The 15736-nt window shown below is 48.6% G+C and overlaps 1 protein-coding gene across 1 annotated transcript in view; it reads right to left on the minus strand.

Moving 5' to 3' along the window:
• Positions 1 to 7242: 7242 nt before the first annotated feature.
• The window catches only part of LOC120848849 (techylectin-5A-like), a 90870-nt gene continuing 82376 nt past the window's right edge, over positions 7243 to 15736 (minus strand). The window contains exons 3-4 of the mRNA XM_040220886.1: positions 10136 to 10312; positions 7243 to 7541 (exon numbers count right to left, since the gene is read on the minus strand). Coding sequence (XP_040076820.1) covers positions 7243 to 7541; positions 10136 to 10312 — 476 coding nt within the window. The remainder of the gene's footprint in view (positions 7542 to 10135; positions 10313 to 15736) is intronic.

The following is a 15736-nucleotide window of genomic DNA, read 5'->3' on the forward strand; positions in this document are numbered from 1 at the left end:
CGACGGCCCCCAAGGACCAACAAGACTGCCAGTGGGACCACATCTCTAGGAATCGGGGTGCGACACCTGTCTCACTGGAGTGAACATGTGCGTCAGAAGAGCTTGGAGGTCTGCTCAGCCTCGTCTTGCAAGCACCAAGGAGGCTGCGAGCTTTGCGTCATTGCAGTGTGCTGCTGGACGACCGACGTGAGCCGCCTCTTGTATGTACCGAGCGACGCCGGGGCTGCAGTGGCTCGGCAACTCGCTGGACCTGCGGGAGTTACGTGAGCAAAGGCGACACGACCTGCAAATGGGCGCACAAGAGCATCCCGAAGCTTGCTTCCAGAGAGGGTGCGACGTCGTCTTCTAGGAATTTACTAGCTGGGGAACTACCTGCGCAAGGAGGATGGAATTCTGCTTTCTGGCACTCCTCGACGGCCCCCAAGGACCAACAAGACTGCCAGTGGGACCACATCTCTGGGAATCAGGGTGCGACACCGGTCTCATTGGAGTGCACATGTGCGTCAGAAGAGCTTGGAGGTTTGCTCAGCCTCGTCTTGCAAGCACCAAGGAGGCTGCGAGCTTTGCGTCATTGCAGTGTGCTGCTGGACGACCGACGTGAGCCGCCTCTTGTATGTACCGAGCGACGCCGGGGCTGCAGTGGCTCGGCAACTCGCTGGACCTGCGGGAGTTACGTGAGCAAAGGCGACACGGCCTGCAAATGGGTGCACAAGAGCATCCCGAAGCTTGCTTCCAGAGAGGGTGCGACGTCGTCTTCAAGGAAGTGACTAGCTGGGGAACTACCTGCGCAAGAAGGATGGAATTTTGCTTTCTGGCACTCCTCGACGGCCCCCAAGGACCAACAAGACTGCCAGTGGGACCACATCTCTGGGAATCAGGGTGCGACACCGGTCTCATTGGAGTGCACATGTGCGTCAGAAGAGCTTGGAGGTTTGCTCAGCCTCGTCTTGCAAGCACCAAGGAGGCTGCGAGCTTTGCGTCCCTGCAGTGTGCTGGCGGACAACCAACGTGAGCCTCTTCTTGTTTGGATCGAGCGACGCCGGGGCTACAGCGGCTTGGCAACTCGCTGGACCTGCGGGAGTTACGTGAGCAAAGACGACACGACCTGCAAATGGGTGCACAAGAGCATCCCGAAGCTTGCTTCCAGAGAGGGTGCGACGTCGTCTTCAAGGAAGTGACTAGCTGGGGAACTACCTGCGCAAGAAGGATGGAATTTTGCTTTCTGGCACTCCTCGACGGCCCCCAAGGACCAACAAGACTGCCAATGGGACCACATCTCTGGGAATCAGGGTGCGACACCGGTCTCATTGGAGTGCACATGTGCGTCAGAAGAGCTTGGAGGTTTGCTCAGCCTCGTCTTGCAAGCACCAAGGAGGCTGCGAGCTTTGCGTCCCTGCAGTGTGCTGGCGGACAACCAACGTGAGCCTCTTCTTGTATGTACCGAGCGACGCCGGGGCTGCAGTGGCTCGGCAACTCGCTGGACCTGCGGGAGTTACGTGAGCAAAGGCGACACGGCCTGCAAATGGGTGCACAAGAGCATCCCGAAGCTTGCTTCCAGAGAGGGTGCGACGTCGTCTTCAAGGAAGTGACTAGCTGGGGAACTACCTGCGCAAGAAGGATGGAATTTTGCTTTCTGGCACTCCTCGACGGCCCCCAAGGACCAACAAGACTGCCAATGGGACCACATCTCTGGGAATCAGGGTGCGACACCGGTCTCATTGGAGTGCACATGTGCGTCAGAAGAGCTTGGAGGTTTGCTCAGCCTCGTCTTGCAAGCACCAAGGAGGCTGCGAGCTTTGCGTCCGTGCAGTGTGCTGCTGGACGACCGATGTGAGCCGCCTCTTGTATGTACCGAGTGACGCCGGGGCTGCAGTGGCTCGGCAACTCGCTGGACCTGCGGGAGTTACGTGAGCAAAGACGACACGACCTGCAAATGGGTGCACAAGAGCATCCCGAAGCTTGCTTCCAGAGAGGGTGCGACGTCGTCTTCAAGGAAGTGACTAGCTGGGGAACTACCTGCGCAAGAAGGATGGAATTTTGCTTTCTGGCACTCCTCGACGGCCCCCAAGGACCAACAAGACTGCCAGTGGGACCACATCTCTGGGAATCAGGGTGCGACACCGGTCTCATTGGAGTGCACATGTGCGTCAGAAGAGCTTGGAGGTTTGCTCAGCCTCGTCTTGCAAGCACCAAGGAGGCTGCGAGCTTTGCGTCCCTGCAGTGTGCTGCTGGACGACCGACGTGAGCCGCCTCTTGTATGTACCGAGCGACGCCGGGGCTGCAGTGGCTCGGCAACTCGCTGGACCTGCGGGAGTTACGTGAGCAAAGGCGACACGGCCTGCAAATGGGTGCAGAAGAGCATCCCGAAGCTTGCTTCCAGAGAGGCTGCGACGTCGTCTTCTAGGAAATTACTAGCTCGGGAACTACCTGCGCAAGGAGGATGGAATTCTGCTTTCTTGCACTCCTCGACGGCCCCAAAGGTCCAACAAGACTGCCAGTGCGACACCGGTCTTATTGGAGTGCACATGTGCGTCAGAAGAGCTTGGAGGTTTGCTCAGCCTCGTCTTGCAAGCACCAAGGAGGCTGCGAGCTTTGCGTCATTGCAGTGTGCTGCTGGACGACCGACGTGAGCCGCCTCTTGTATGTACCGAGCGACGCCGGGGCTGCAGTGGCTCGGCAACTCGCTGGACCTGCGGGAGTTACGTGGGCAAAGGCGACACGGCCTGCAAATGGGTGCACAAGAGCATCCCGAAGCTTGCTTCCAGAGAGGGTGCGACGTCGTCTTCTAGGAAATTACTAGCTCGGGAACTACCTGCGCAAGAAGGATGGAATTTTGCTTTCTGGCACTCCTCGACGGCCCCCAAGGACCAACAAGACTGCCAGTGGGACCACATCTCTGGGAATCAGGGTGCGACACCGGTCTCATTGGAGTGCACATGTGCGTCAGAAGAGCTTGGAGGTTTGCTCAGCCTCGTCTTGCAAGCACCAAGGAGGCTGCGAGCTTTGCGTCCCTGCAGTGTGCTGCTGGACGACCGACGTGAGCCGCCTCTTGTATGTACCGAGCGACGCCGGGGCTGCAGTGGCTCGGCAACTCGCTGGACCTGCGGGAGTTACGTGAGCAAAGGCGACACGGCCTGCAAATGGGTGCAGAAGAGCATCCCGAAGCTTGCTTCCAGAGAGGGTGCGACGTCGTCTTCTAGGAAATTACTAGCTCGGGAACTACCTGCGCAAGGAGGATGGAATTCTGCTTTCTTGCACTCCTCGACGGCCCCAAAGGTCCAACAAGACTGCCAGTGCGACACCGATCTCATTGGAGTGCACATGTGCGTCAGAAGAGCTTGGAGGTTTGCTCAGCCTCTTCTTGCAAGCACCAAGGAGGCTGCGAGCTTTGCGTCATTGCAGTGTGCTGCTGGACGACCGACGTGAGCCGCCTCTTGTATGTACCGAGCGACGCCGGGGCTGCAGTGGCTCGGCAACTCGCTGGACCTGCGGGAGTTACGTGAGCAAAGGCGACACGGCCTGCAAATGGGTGCACAAGAGCATCCCGAAGCTTGCTTCCAGAGAGGGTGCGACGTCGTCTTCTAGGAAATTACTAGCTCGGGAACTACCTGCGCAAGGAGGATGGAATTCTGCTTTCTTGCACTCCTCGACGGCCCCAAAGGTCCAACAAGACTGCCAGTGCGACACCGGTCTTATTGGAGTGCACATGTGCGTCAGAAGAGCTTGGAGGTCTGGCTCGGCAACTCGCTGGACCAGCGGGAGTTACGTGGGCAAAGGCGACACGACCTGTGAATGGGTGCACAAGAGCATCCCGAAGCTTCCGCCCAGAGAGCGTGCGACGTCGTCTTTTAGGAAGTTACTAGCTGGGGAACTACCTGCGCAAGGAGCATGGAATTCTGCTTTCTGGCACTCCTCGACGGCCCCCAAGGACCAACAAGACTGCCAGTGCGACACCGGTCTCATTGGAGTGCACATGTGCGTCAGAAGAGCTTGGAGGTGTGCTCAACCTCGTCTTGCATGCACCAAGGAGGCCGCGAGCTTTGCGTCCCTCCAGTGTGCTGGCGGACGACCAACAAGAGCCTCTTCTTGTTTGGATCGAGCGACGCCGGGGCTACAGCGGCTCGGCAACTCGCTGGACCTGCGGGAGTTACGTGAGCAAAGGCGACACGACCTGCAAATGGGTGCAGAAGAGCATCCCCAAGCTTGCTTCCAGAGAGGGTGCGACGTCGTCTTCAAGGAAGTGACTAGCTGGGGAACTACCTGCGCAAGAAGGATGGAATTTTGTTTTCTGGCACTCCTCGACGGCCCCCAAGGACCAACAAGACTGCCAGTGCGACCACATCTCTAGGAATCGGGGTCCGACACCTGTCTCATAGGAGTGCACATGTGTGTGAGAAGAGCTTGGAGGTCAGCTCAGCCTCGTCTTGCATGCACCAAGGAGGCTGCGAGCTCTGCGTCCCTCCAGTGTGCTGGCGGACGACCAACAAGAGCCTCTTCTTGTTTGGATCGAGCGACGCCGGGGCTACAGCGGCTCAGCAATTCGCTGGACCTGCGGGAGTTACGTGAGCAAAAGCGACACGACCTGCAAATGGGTGCACAAGAGCATCCCGAAGCTTGCTTCCAGAGAGGGTGCGACGTCGTCTTCAAGGAAGTGACTAGCTGGGGAACTACCTGCGCAAGAAGGATGGAATTTTGTTTTCTGGGACTCCTCGACGGCCCCCGAGGACCAGCAAGACTGCCAGTGCTACCACATCTCTAGGAATTGGGGTGCGACACCGGTCTCATCGGAGTGCACATGTGCGTCAGAAGAGCTTGGAGCTCTGCTCAGCCTCGTCTTGCGTGCACCAAGGAGGCTGCTAGCTTTGCGTCCCTCCAGTGTGCTGCTGGACGACCGACGTGAGCCGCCTCTTGCATTTACCGAGCGACGCCGGGGCTGCAGTGGATTGGCAACTCGCTGAACCTGCGGGAGTTACGTGAGGAAAGGCGACACGACCTGCAAATGGGTGCACAAGGGCGGAGGGGTCCCGCAAAGCTTGCTTTATGAAAGAGTGAAACATAGTATTCAAGTGAATGCCAAGCTGGGGAACTAACCTGCGCACGGGGAATGGAATTCTGCTCTCCGAGTGTGATAAAGTGACTTGCGCACTGAACGTGACCCTATTCACTACTATTATCAGGCGCTGTGTCTTAAGATAGGTCTGACGTACCTAGGGTGCAAAATCTAAAGATACGTCAGACGTACCCAGGACGCGGAGTCTGTGTCCCGCGTCCTAACGTGGGCAGTCGGACTGCGGCCGGGCGCTCCCGCTGGTGTATTTACAGCAGTCCGAAAGCGTTCCACACTTGCGTCTTATCGACCTTGCATAAGTGGCTGGCAGCCGCCTGGCCTGGCCGCCGTGTGATACACGGACGTGTGGCTATCGTGTGTAAAAACGCGTGAAGTGCCAAGAAAATCAAACATTGTGTCTAACAAACTACTGATTTCAAATTCCCCGACTTTTCCAAGTTTTTCCTTGACTATTTTGATCAAATTCCTTGAGTTTTTGAGTCGAAGGATGACATTTCGGCAACGTCATTCAGCATGGGCGTGCCGACGAGCAACCGCCATGCCGGTTTCACTAGTCGTCTTCCCTTATCTAGCCCACTTTTTGAATGATTCCCTGACTTTCCCAGATGATCCGAAATTCCCTGTTAGTTCAAGGCTTTCCAGGTTGGCAGACACCTTTTGAAAGTTCGGCACGCATTTGCGGGGTTTAGTGATGGGGAAGCTGCTCGAAAACAACATAACTATAAAAGAAGCTGGTACAGTACTGCTTACATGACTGTCGCCCCTTCACAGAAGGCACCCGGCAGGCGGCCGGGAGCCGCCGTCCGCCCGGTGTGACCGCCGTCGGTCTTTTTCACGTCACTGCGGATCACGTATTGACGCGGTCCGTAGTTAGGTCAGCACCGAGCAGTTCGGAGATTTCAACACTTCTCTCGCTGCTTCAAATGCGAATCTTGACCGTCGAGCTAAAAATATTGCCCGGGCATGTCGGCCGTACCGTTAGAACTCCGCGTTCTGGTTACGTCCTACATACCTTTAGGCTCCGCGTTCCGGATGGGTTCGACGTATCCTCCGACACAGCGATTATCGAGGAGCTCCCGTGGTTAACGATTGCGGATATTTTAATTAAACTCGAACGACCGAGCGATGTCCCAGGTAGTGATCCGAGCCCGTACCAGAAGCACGGGACCGAATCTGGCTTACTCGGAATTAAATAAAAAAGAATAGCCTCATTCCGTCGTACTTCACGTTATTCCTACGCGGGAGAGCACACAAAACCCTGAAAAACCGAATTCCGCACACGAAATCCACACACTCCGATCAACACCCACAACGCTTCCGAAACGGACTGGGCGCTGCCATCTTATCGTTGACGCCAGAGATTTGGTCTGGTTACGTCATAGATTTGGCCTGGTCACGTGTCTAGTGGTCAAAATTGTACAACATGGCGGCGGCCAATCGAGGGTCATTTTCATCTGCCAGTTTATCACTCTAAGGCCCTATACCTCGTTGCTTTGGACACACAAACCAGTTCTATTTACTTATTAATTCCTTTAGTTCTCATTTTGTAGTATTTGCGTCAACATTTACATCGCGTGTTGAGAATTGTGTTATCTGGCAACGCTGATAACGCGCGGCCGGCGGTGCTTGGTGCCGCGCCAGCTTCCGCGCGAGCGTTCATAGCGCGTTGCGTTTTCGCGTGCAGAAAAACGCGCCATGTGGTCTGCGCTTTAGTCGGCGCTAATGGTGCGCCGTTGGTGAATTTAAGCCGCTCACACACTGTTCATACGTCATAGAAACGACACGGGCTGCAGACGTGGTTTCACTGAGTTCACGCCTCAATCAGGTTTCAAGCGTGTGTGCTTCGTGCATATGTATGCTAATAACATGTCTAAAATTGGTTTTTATATGACCAGTGTGACGGACCCTCATCTACAAGGAAGGCCTCAGACAGTGTTTGCAGCGTCTCTTTTGTAAGATGCATAAGCAGTGAACCGCCGCTTTAGAGTTGGACGTTGGCGGTAGCCGGGAGAGCCAAGACAATTCAAGCTGTTTTCTCTAGCAGTGATATTTTATTTCCAAAGCTTGCAGAAAAAAAGTCAAAAAGCGAGAAATTTACGCAGCATATTGTAAATGGCAACCTCCGCGCAATTTAGTGCTTTTTTGCTTTTTTGCACCGAAGCAGAAATTAGAAATTAGATACGTTTGGATTTAAAAGCGCCCGTGCAGAAACCATAGTCGTCGTCCCTGATCTTCATCTCCACACTGTCGTAGGGATAATAGTAGGATTCTTCTTGGCCTTTGATGTGCCAGGTAATACCGAGAGCCCTTATTTCCGAACGGGAGGTGAATTTACGTCCGTTAAGATTCGCCTCGTTGCAATCCTTGAACCACCATCCACCACTTAGTCTTGCGGAGCATCTGTCTCCGTCTGCTGGCTGCGTCATGCTCTTCTTGATGGTGAACTTCTGTCCCTTGTGGTAGGACAACGCGTCTCGTAATCTGTGCATGCCAAAAAACCAGTGTCAGCCAAGCAAGGGTGTTGACGGCTCTTGCAATATGATATACTAACAAGCAGCAAATATAAAATATTATGTTCTGTGATATAATATGTTCTGTTATAGTCAAACATCTAGAATCATTTTACTGCGCCAGTGAACACAAATGATTTTCGTTACTTCCAAACTGATTTGCATAAAAATTGTTTACACGCATTAATGGACACAACTGAACTAGTAACCTAAATTACAAATCACAATACTTTTTTTCTGAAGTTAATGCATTTTAAAATATGGTCCGAAAGGCTCCACGGTAACATTGACAATGCTGAAAACGCGACGCCAAAAACGTGACGCTAAGTGGAGCAAGCTACCGCCCGCTACAAAGGCACGGCTGCTATCATTCTTCAATCCATTTATTGATTCCTATATAGGATTACTATATGGGGACAGCGCAGTTTGTACTTGTTTGGTGGCGTGCAATAAATTCTAAGCAAACTCACGCCAAGAAAAAAACAAAAACGCTTAAAGTACAGTGTTGTTTTAAACTGTCTGCTCGACTTCCAAGTTATACAGCGTGTGACATCACACTGCTGGAGAACGCGGGAAAATTTGAATGTTGATTTTGGCAGAACCTTCATTTGCTGCTTTCTCAATTGCTAATCTAAATGGAGAGATAATAAATAGCAAGTTGGGAAGACTAAAGCCTGGGTTTTCCGAAAATGCATTTAGTCTGACTAGTTCGACAACCCACTTAATGTGTCAATAATTAATGTCCGGAATCGTGCTGGGGCTTCAGCTGTACCAGTCACTACGGATGTATGTAGTTGAACTGAATGGCAAACAAAACCTGGTAAGAAACAGCAGCCAAAAGTTAACATTATAGCAAAGGGGTGGCCAAACCGCGGCTCTCGAGCGGCATGCGGCTGTTCACGGGTCCAAGTGCGGCTCACGGCTCCTTGGTAAGTCTGCCCCCTTTCTCCTCCCGTGTCACCAAGACAAAACAATATCCTACAATAAAAAAAATAAAAAAGCTCATAGTCTTGGCAGTCTTGTACTAGACAACGTTCATAAAATTATATTGCTTTTCGGCACAAAGATGCCCCCATACATGGGTAAATTACTCTCAAAATTACATTTACAATTACTTTGCTTTAAAAGTAGTTTAATTACAATTACTACTAAGTGAAAGTAATTCATTACGACTACAAATTACTTTCAAAATGTAACACAATTACTTATCTATGAGAGATTCGACTTGGGCCATATGACTTTAAGCGAGTTGTTAAGAATGCAACCCATTTGTTCTTTGCTTGCCCCACTGTATGAGGAGGCTTAGGCATCGCTGTGTAAATGTCATGTATTGTACTTTACTTGTGTGAATTACGTTAAATTATTGATAGTACTAGACAGTCTGGGGCAATGAAGTCTTATATTCTTTTATTTTCGAGAAATAATATTAAATTAGCTCATATGCTCGAAGGAGCCAGATCGGTAAAGTAAAATCAGGCTGACACATTTTCGCTAGCCAGGCAAATAAATATACGACAATTAGTCTTCTCAGAATATTTTAATAGTGTTATTATAATCCACACGTTGTAATAGGAACGCATTCACACACGGACGTTTTATGTTATTGTAAATTATTTACATTGAGTTGGAACTATGATGGTTCAGAATTATGTAAGAGCCGAATCGGGGCTCCTGAATCAATGGTGACAATATTCCCAGGTGAGAAGTCAGTCTCCAAAATGCTGAGTCCAATATTATACGAAGTAAAGCCAACAGGAAATAAACTTCGAACTGCGAGTGTGTCACCGAGAGCTAGGCCGCTGGTGCGGGCACTGAGGCTTTCAGAGGCGTTCCGCCAGAGCCGCAGTCTTGCAAAAGTAATTTGTAATTGTGCCCGAAATTTTGCGATTACTGAAGCTAGAAAGTAATTAAATTACAATTACAATTCCTTATAGCCCAAAGTAATTAAACGCAATTACAAATTAAAAAGAAAGTAATTAAATTACATTAATCCAATTAGTGTAATTGAAATACTACTTCCTTTTGTCATGCGGCTCTCAGAACGTTTGTAGTTTTGTTTGCATCTCTAACCCCATGTCACTCTGGCCACCCCTGTTATAGCACATCATTTTTACCATCTCATAAAAGGTAGATCATGCCGGCGTGTTTCGCGGAACATCAGCCGAATTGTTCATGGGAAACTACACGTCACACAGAAGATTTTATTTACGTACTAGTTTCTTAAAATGGTACATTCAGAACAATCATTAGCGTCTGCGATAACTAAGTTCTGAATTAGGTTTGGGAATTTAAATTTCTAAATTAACAAATTTAAACAATGTTTCAGTTAGAAAATAGCTAACAACCATCTAGAATCACACAATCAGCGCACGTAGAAAGACAGAAATCACCCCAAGCGTTTACAGCCTTTCAAAAACAGTCAGTTTGGGCTCGTTTTCAATTTTCGGTTTTCTATCGGCAGAGCCGCAGAGGTCCTGCCCCCTGCTGACAAAGCGCTCAATAATACCACATTCTTCGCATTTGTTGCGAAAGGCACTGCGGCAGAACCGATACCTACCTTGATGAGGACCCTCGTAGTCGGCAACGGTCAGCTTGTAACCCTCCTGTTTGGAGCCGACGACAAATTTGCGATAGAGCAATACTGTAGGTTCCCTTTGTCCTATTTTCGTCAGTTCAATTCTGAGAGCTTGTTGGTTGTTCGGAAAATTCGTAAGTGCATGAAGATTATCAAGTCCTTTGACGGAAGGAAAAAAAATGCGCTTAGAAATAAACACGAACACTCTCTCCAAATGGTAAGACTGACTTATAAACCCTCCTTGACGTAGGGCCTCACTCCTAACATGAGCTGCAGGAATGTGCATGGCGCTGACTAAAACCATAGATCAAACCAAGCTAACGATAGTAAATTGAAACAAGAAACACCTACAAGAGTAGCGACTCACATTTTTCGTTTCACGATACTATATAATCTTATGTTCCAAGAGCAGAGGATTATGCATTTAATATAGCGTTCCGGGTTTTCGGTTTTTATTTTTTTTTTTAAATTCGGCGTGCTTTTTTTGGTGTTTATTTTGAAATTCAATATTCGTTTTTTTCGGCATATATTTATTCCCAAAACAGTTTACCGATTTTTTTTGGTGAATATAAAAGAACCACCATTTGACACCGGATCAGATTATCCTTGTAGCTGTGATATTTGCAATCACTTAAAGATTAACGACACATATACATAAGTGGTCCTCGCTACAACTTCCGTCAGGACACACCTCAAACTCGCGGAATTCGCGGGCATAACTTCTTCAGCGCACTTATTTTTCCTTTCCACTCTGACGACGTAACCGTCTGAGGTGATGACCGTACAAAAACCAGCGGAATGTAAAAAAAATAAAAAATATTCATCGTGTTTATGTTTTTAACAACAGGGAAGTTTGAGAGAACGTGTTAAGAAAGGTATTGACGGCTTTCCTCGATGTCCTCTGAAGTACCCATGAAGCGAAAAACAATATACTAGCCCACATCCCAACTTTTTTTTTTTTTTCGGGACCGGAACTTGACACACTAAGCCCGATCACAGAAAAGACACAGATGTCCCGCGACGGCCAATCCAAGACCTCTTTTGTTGCATGTTGAACCTTGGAAGAGGGCAATAACGAAGACGTCAGATAATGTCGAACCTCGAAAAGCTCTCTCCCTCTCTCCTTCCCCCACCCACCTCAACGCGTCCCTAAAAAACTTAACTTTTTCGGTTAAAACCGAATTCTAGAACACATATAGGATGTACTTTTATCGGTTCTTATCGGTTTAAACCGAAAACGCCGAACCTACAAACTGACCTTTTCCGGTTAAAACCGAATTTCCGAAAATGAATTTGGCGTACTTTTATGGGTGTTTATCGGTTTAAACCGAAAACTCCGAACCCTAATTATATAATGATAATTGTTGGTATTCATTAGCAAGTTAAAATCCTGGCAAAATAAAATTATTTGTGAGAGCTTGTTTTGAATGGTGAGTATCAGTGTAAATCGCAGGGCAAATAAACACAGATAGGCTACGTCACCCGAGGGTATCTTTATTGACTGGTTTTGTTTTGCATGTGAACCAAAATTAATATTAATACTACTGGTGATTTCTGTTTACGCAATATTCTTGTTTCTTTATGTTGGTTTGGGGGAGATTCTCAAAGGAGATTTAACGTGGCTGACAGATCTGATGTGGCGCACGGTGCATTTAGCCCACTAAAGTCTGCGGGAAAGTTTACCCCGTGACGTAACGCGAAGGTGTCACGTTACACCCACGACTCCAACTGTCTATATGTGGCGCCACTCGTTTATCAAAATGGCGGTAATAGTGAGGATCGGAGATACATGATGTTATACCATTTGCTAGGCCTGTCTTGTGGTGCGCTGACATTACTGAGCGACATGAATTATTCCCGCTTTGGCGAGGAAGCTGGAGTAGTGCGCAGGCAGGTCGCATTTTTCTCCCAAAAGCAACAAATATGCGTAGCGTAATATTGAGTCCATGGTACAGTTTTTTTCTTAGGGGCGAAGCTGCTTAGGGTCTAGCCTTGTCCGGCGTCCGTGCTCACATCGATTGCACTGCCTCCAAAATCGGCCCACATAAAAAAAAAAAAAAATTACGCTCGCTTAGGGGTTTGAACTGGGAACCGTTTGCATACGAGGCAGACGTCTTAACCACTACGCTACACTTTTCTTTTCTTTATTGCACACTACGCTACATTTCAACGTTGCATGTAGTCGCTCAACGTCTATACAGGAGATGGCGCTGCGGTCAAATGCTCAACTGCGTATATAACCACGATCCATACTACACATTCTCTTTCTTACATGAACCGTTGACTTAAGCGGTGGAGATGCGTTCGCACGGCTTCTAGCGGATCCAAGCTGATTAGCTAGAAGAACCACTGGCTCTGCATTTCACCGACCATTTAGCAGTAATAATGAAGTTGAAACGCAATCCGGAACTCCGCACCACCTATGAACAATAAAATCAGTATCATCAGCACCACCACAGCTTCGCCGCAATGAACATCATTCACCACGTGGAGATGCGGCCACATTTTTTTTTCAAACATAAAGTCACGAGCAAAACAGAAACCAAATGTATAAAGCAGGCGAGCTCCTTAACGTTCCACAGGATTCTAAACCGGCGAGGAACGGACGACAAAGGGACAAACACACACGTTTTCCAGCTCATCACTTTGCTTCACTCATAAAGATTGAGACGTGTGTGTTTGCGCCCTTGTCGTCCGTTAGTTTCTGGTTTAGTATGGTGTGTACCAAAAATACTGTTTTGAAGTCAACGCCTCGGTATAGACGTTAAGGTCGGTTTCACACCTACCGACAAATGTGTCTCAAAACGTAGTTAGTGAGTTAAATAATATTTTCAAGCACTTAAAGATGTGATCTTGAGAGTCATTCCACTTTAGATGTGTTAAACGGATAGATTATTCTTTAAATCGAACACTCGTATGTTACACATCGAGTTTTGCGATTTGTAGAGATCCATCCCTACCGAAAAACCCAGTATAACGTTTCTCTATCTGGATTATAAAACTAGAAATCTATCTGGATTCTATCTGGATTTCATGTTTGCAGAAGTTATTCACTTGGCATCACGCTGCTGTTACCTGATGACGTATTTTATTATCATCCTTCGGGCACAGCACAACGCCGCCGACGCCGCTTGTTTTTTAAGTATTGTGAAAAGTGAAGTCGTCCTAGAGGTATAGGACGACTTCTAGGATGACCGCAAGGATGACGCCAAGGCAATGGGACAAGTAGGATCGCCCGATGAGCGGAGCGAGCCACTCAATCGTATATATACTTATCGGTTTATACGACGCTTTTTCGCTCATCGGGACAAGTACGGCTTTCGCCTAAAAACATGTTTTACAAATGCTGTTTAAAATATTATTAAAGTGTCGTTTACGAAGCGTCTAAATTTCAATCTTGTGCTATTGGAAAAGTCCGACCATAGCTTTATGCAAGACACATTAAAGTGGTCACCGACCACCACTCTTTGTGCTGGCTTGCTTCCCTTAAGGACCTAACCGGACTCCTCGGTCGGTGGGCGCTAAAACTCCAGGAGTATGGTTTTAATATCGTCAACAGAAGTGTTCAAAAACATCTAACGCTGATGGCCTCTGCCGATGTACGCTTACCCTTAAAGGACCTCTGAAAGGAAAAAAAGAACTTTTTTTTAACAGTCTGTTGGGACACGCGTGACCCTAAACAAATTTTACGCGAACAAAAAAATGTTTAGAGCTGTATTCACGGCGAGAAATTTATTTGAAATTCTGCGCGCAAAGTCCATGACGTCACGAAGTGGTCATTCGCTCAATGAGATGGTAATTCGGTCTTTCCACCTCGACGCGAAGGCGAAGCCGGTCCACCTCTCCTCCACGCGCTCGGCATGCCGAGATAAAAAAACAAGTAGAAATGAGGTGACTAGCGACTAAATCGCGTCTCGGGTCGTGAATATTTCTCTAAAAATGTTTTCTTTTGCGTATAATTAATTTTTTGACACGGATGTCCCAACAACACTGTCAAAAAACTTTTTTTTTTCCAGGGGCACTTTAACACCATTACTACAGTTGCACTATACACAAATACCACAGCTTTAATCGCTCCCATTTCCTGTGAGACTTTGCCTTCCGAGCAGCGTGCAGATCGTGTGAATAATTCAGATACTCTCCCACTTGAGAGGCAGCAATCCGTCCAAAAGTTGACGTTTTATTAACAAAGCTCAACAATTGTTTATATTGACGGGATGTTGTTTTTTCAAAATTATGATCCACAGGGTAAGCGTTGGCTCCTTGTTATACCTCAACACCTCTGACAAGAGATATTACAAAATCTGTAAGATGAGCCCCCTGCCCGCCATCTCGGATTCCTGAAACCTACACAAGAGTTCGTCATTCATGGGTTCTTTTTTGGCCCGGAGTGTACAGTGCTGTATTCAAGTGCGTCAGGAGTTTCCAGCTGTGCCAGCGTCGAGAGTGTCCCAGTTCAACTCCCCCAGGACTTCTCGACCCCATAGCTCCTCCTCATTTACCGTTCGTCGTTGTGTGAGTTGACCTATTCGGACCCTTCTTAGAACTGGATAATTGTGTATATCGACCATCTAACATGTTACGTAGAAACAGCGGTCCTTCCCAACGCCACAGCACCCTAAATTTCTGCGTTCCCGCTGAAGGAGCTCCACGTACTCTCATAAAAGATCGCGGACGGTCCCTTTTGTCTACCACCGTGGAGGCGATACTTAGTTACTTACCACTGAATTTCTTTCTCATGTCAAAAAGAACTTGAGATGAACACCAGAATGATGCAGTGACGTTACTTCCAAGCCATGTATATTGGAAACTCGGCCGAACTCGCGTATCATTGTCTTTTGAGCCCATGGCGACACCTTAGACATTCTTCGTTGTTATGGAATCACTATCGACGCTCTCCTTTGTTCACGCAACGAATGCGAAAAACAGTACGGCCTTTCGACACGGGCTTCTGGCCGGGGCCATTTTCAGTGTCCGTGCATATGGCATGCACGTGATGTGTTTGCCTACAGAAGCAACGAACATGCGCGTCCTGGGCTGTGGAGATCGCACGCTGGGCTGTATATTTTTAAAAATTGAAATGTTGTATAATTTGAGCTCTAACTCTACTGCTGATATATGCCGCAGCTCACAAGACGACCAAGAAAATGACCAAGATCTGGAATGGGTTATACAAGCCAACGAAGCCAAACCAGCGCTGAGAGCCTAAAGACTCTGGTTAAAATTCACGCCCGACGTTTCCAAGTACGGACAACCACTGTTGTGCGAACATTAGAGACACGGCCACGAAAGATTGCTGCACTGCCATTGGCTTCCAAGAGCCTCGTGTGGCGCAGGCATTGTGCACTGGCGCATTTGACGTTGCTTGCAAGGCAAACACAAGCACACCAAGGGACTTTGCTGAAAGCATATGCCTTTTCCGCTTGGTCTCGGGGCTCGAAAACCACGGTGTCGTGTGCATGTTCTTATGACTGGATTGGTTGGCATAGCTGATGAGATCGGCCGCGGTCTATTGGAAAGTAAAGGCGATGGGCACGGCGGTAAACAATGCAATTTGGACGTTGCCATGGCATCACTACGTCG

The sequence above is a fragment of the Ixodes scapularis genome, unplaced genomic scaffold (genome assembly GCF_016920785.2).
Source record: "Ixodes scapularis isolate PalLabHiFi unplaced genomic scaffold, ASM1692078v2 PGA_scaffold13__105_contigs__length_92229423, whole genome shotgun sequence".
Taxonomy (NCBI): domain Eukaryota; kingdom Metazoa; phylum Arthropoda; class Arachnida; order Ixodida; family Ixodidae; genus Ixodes; species Ixodes scapularis.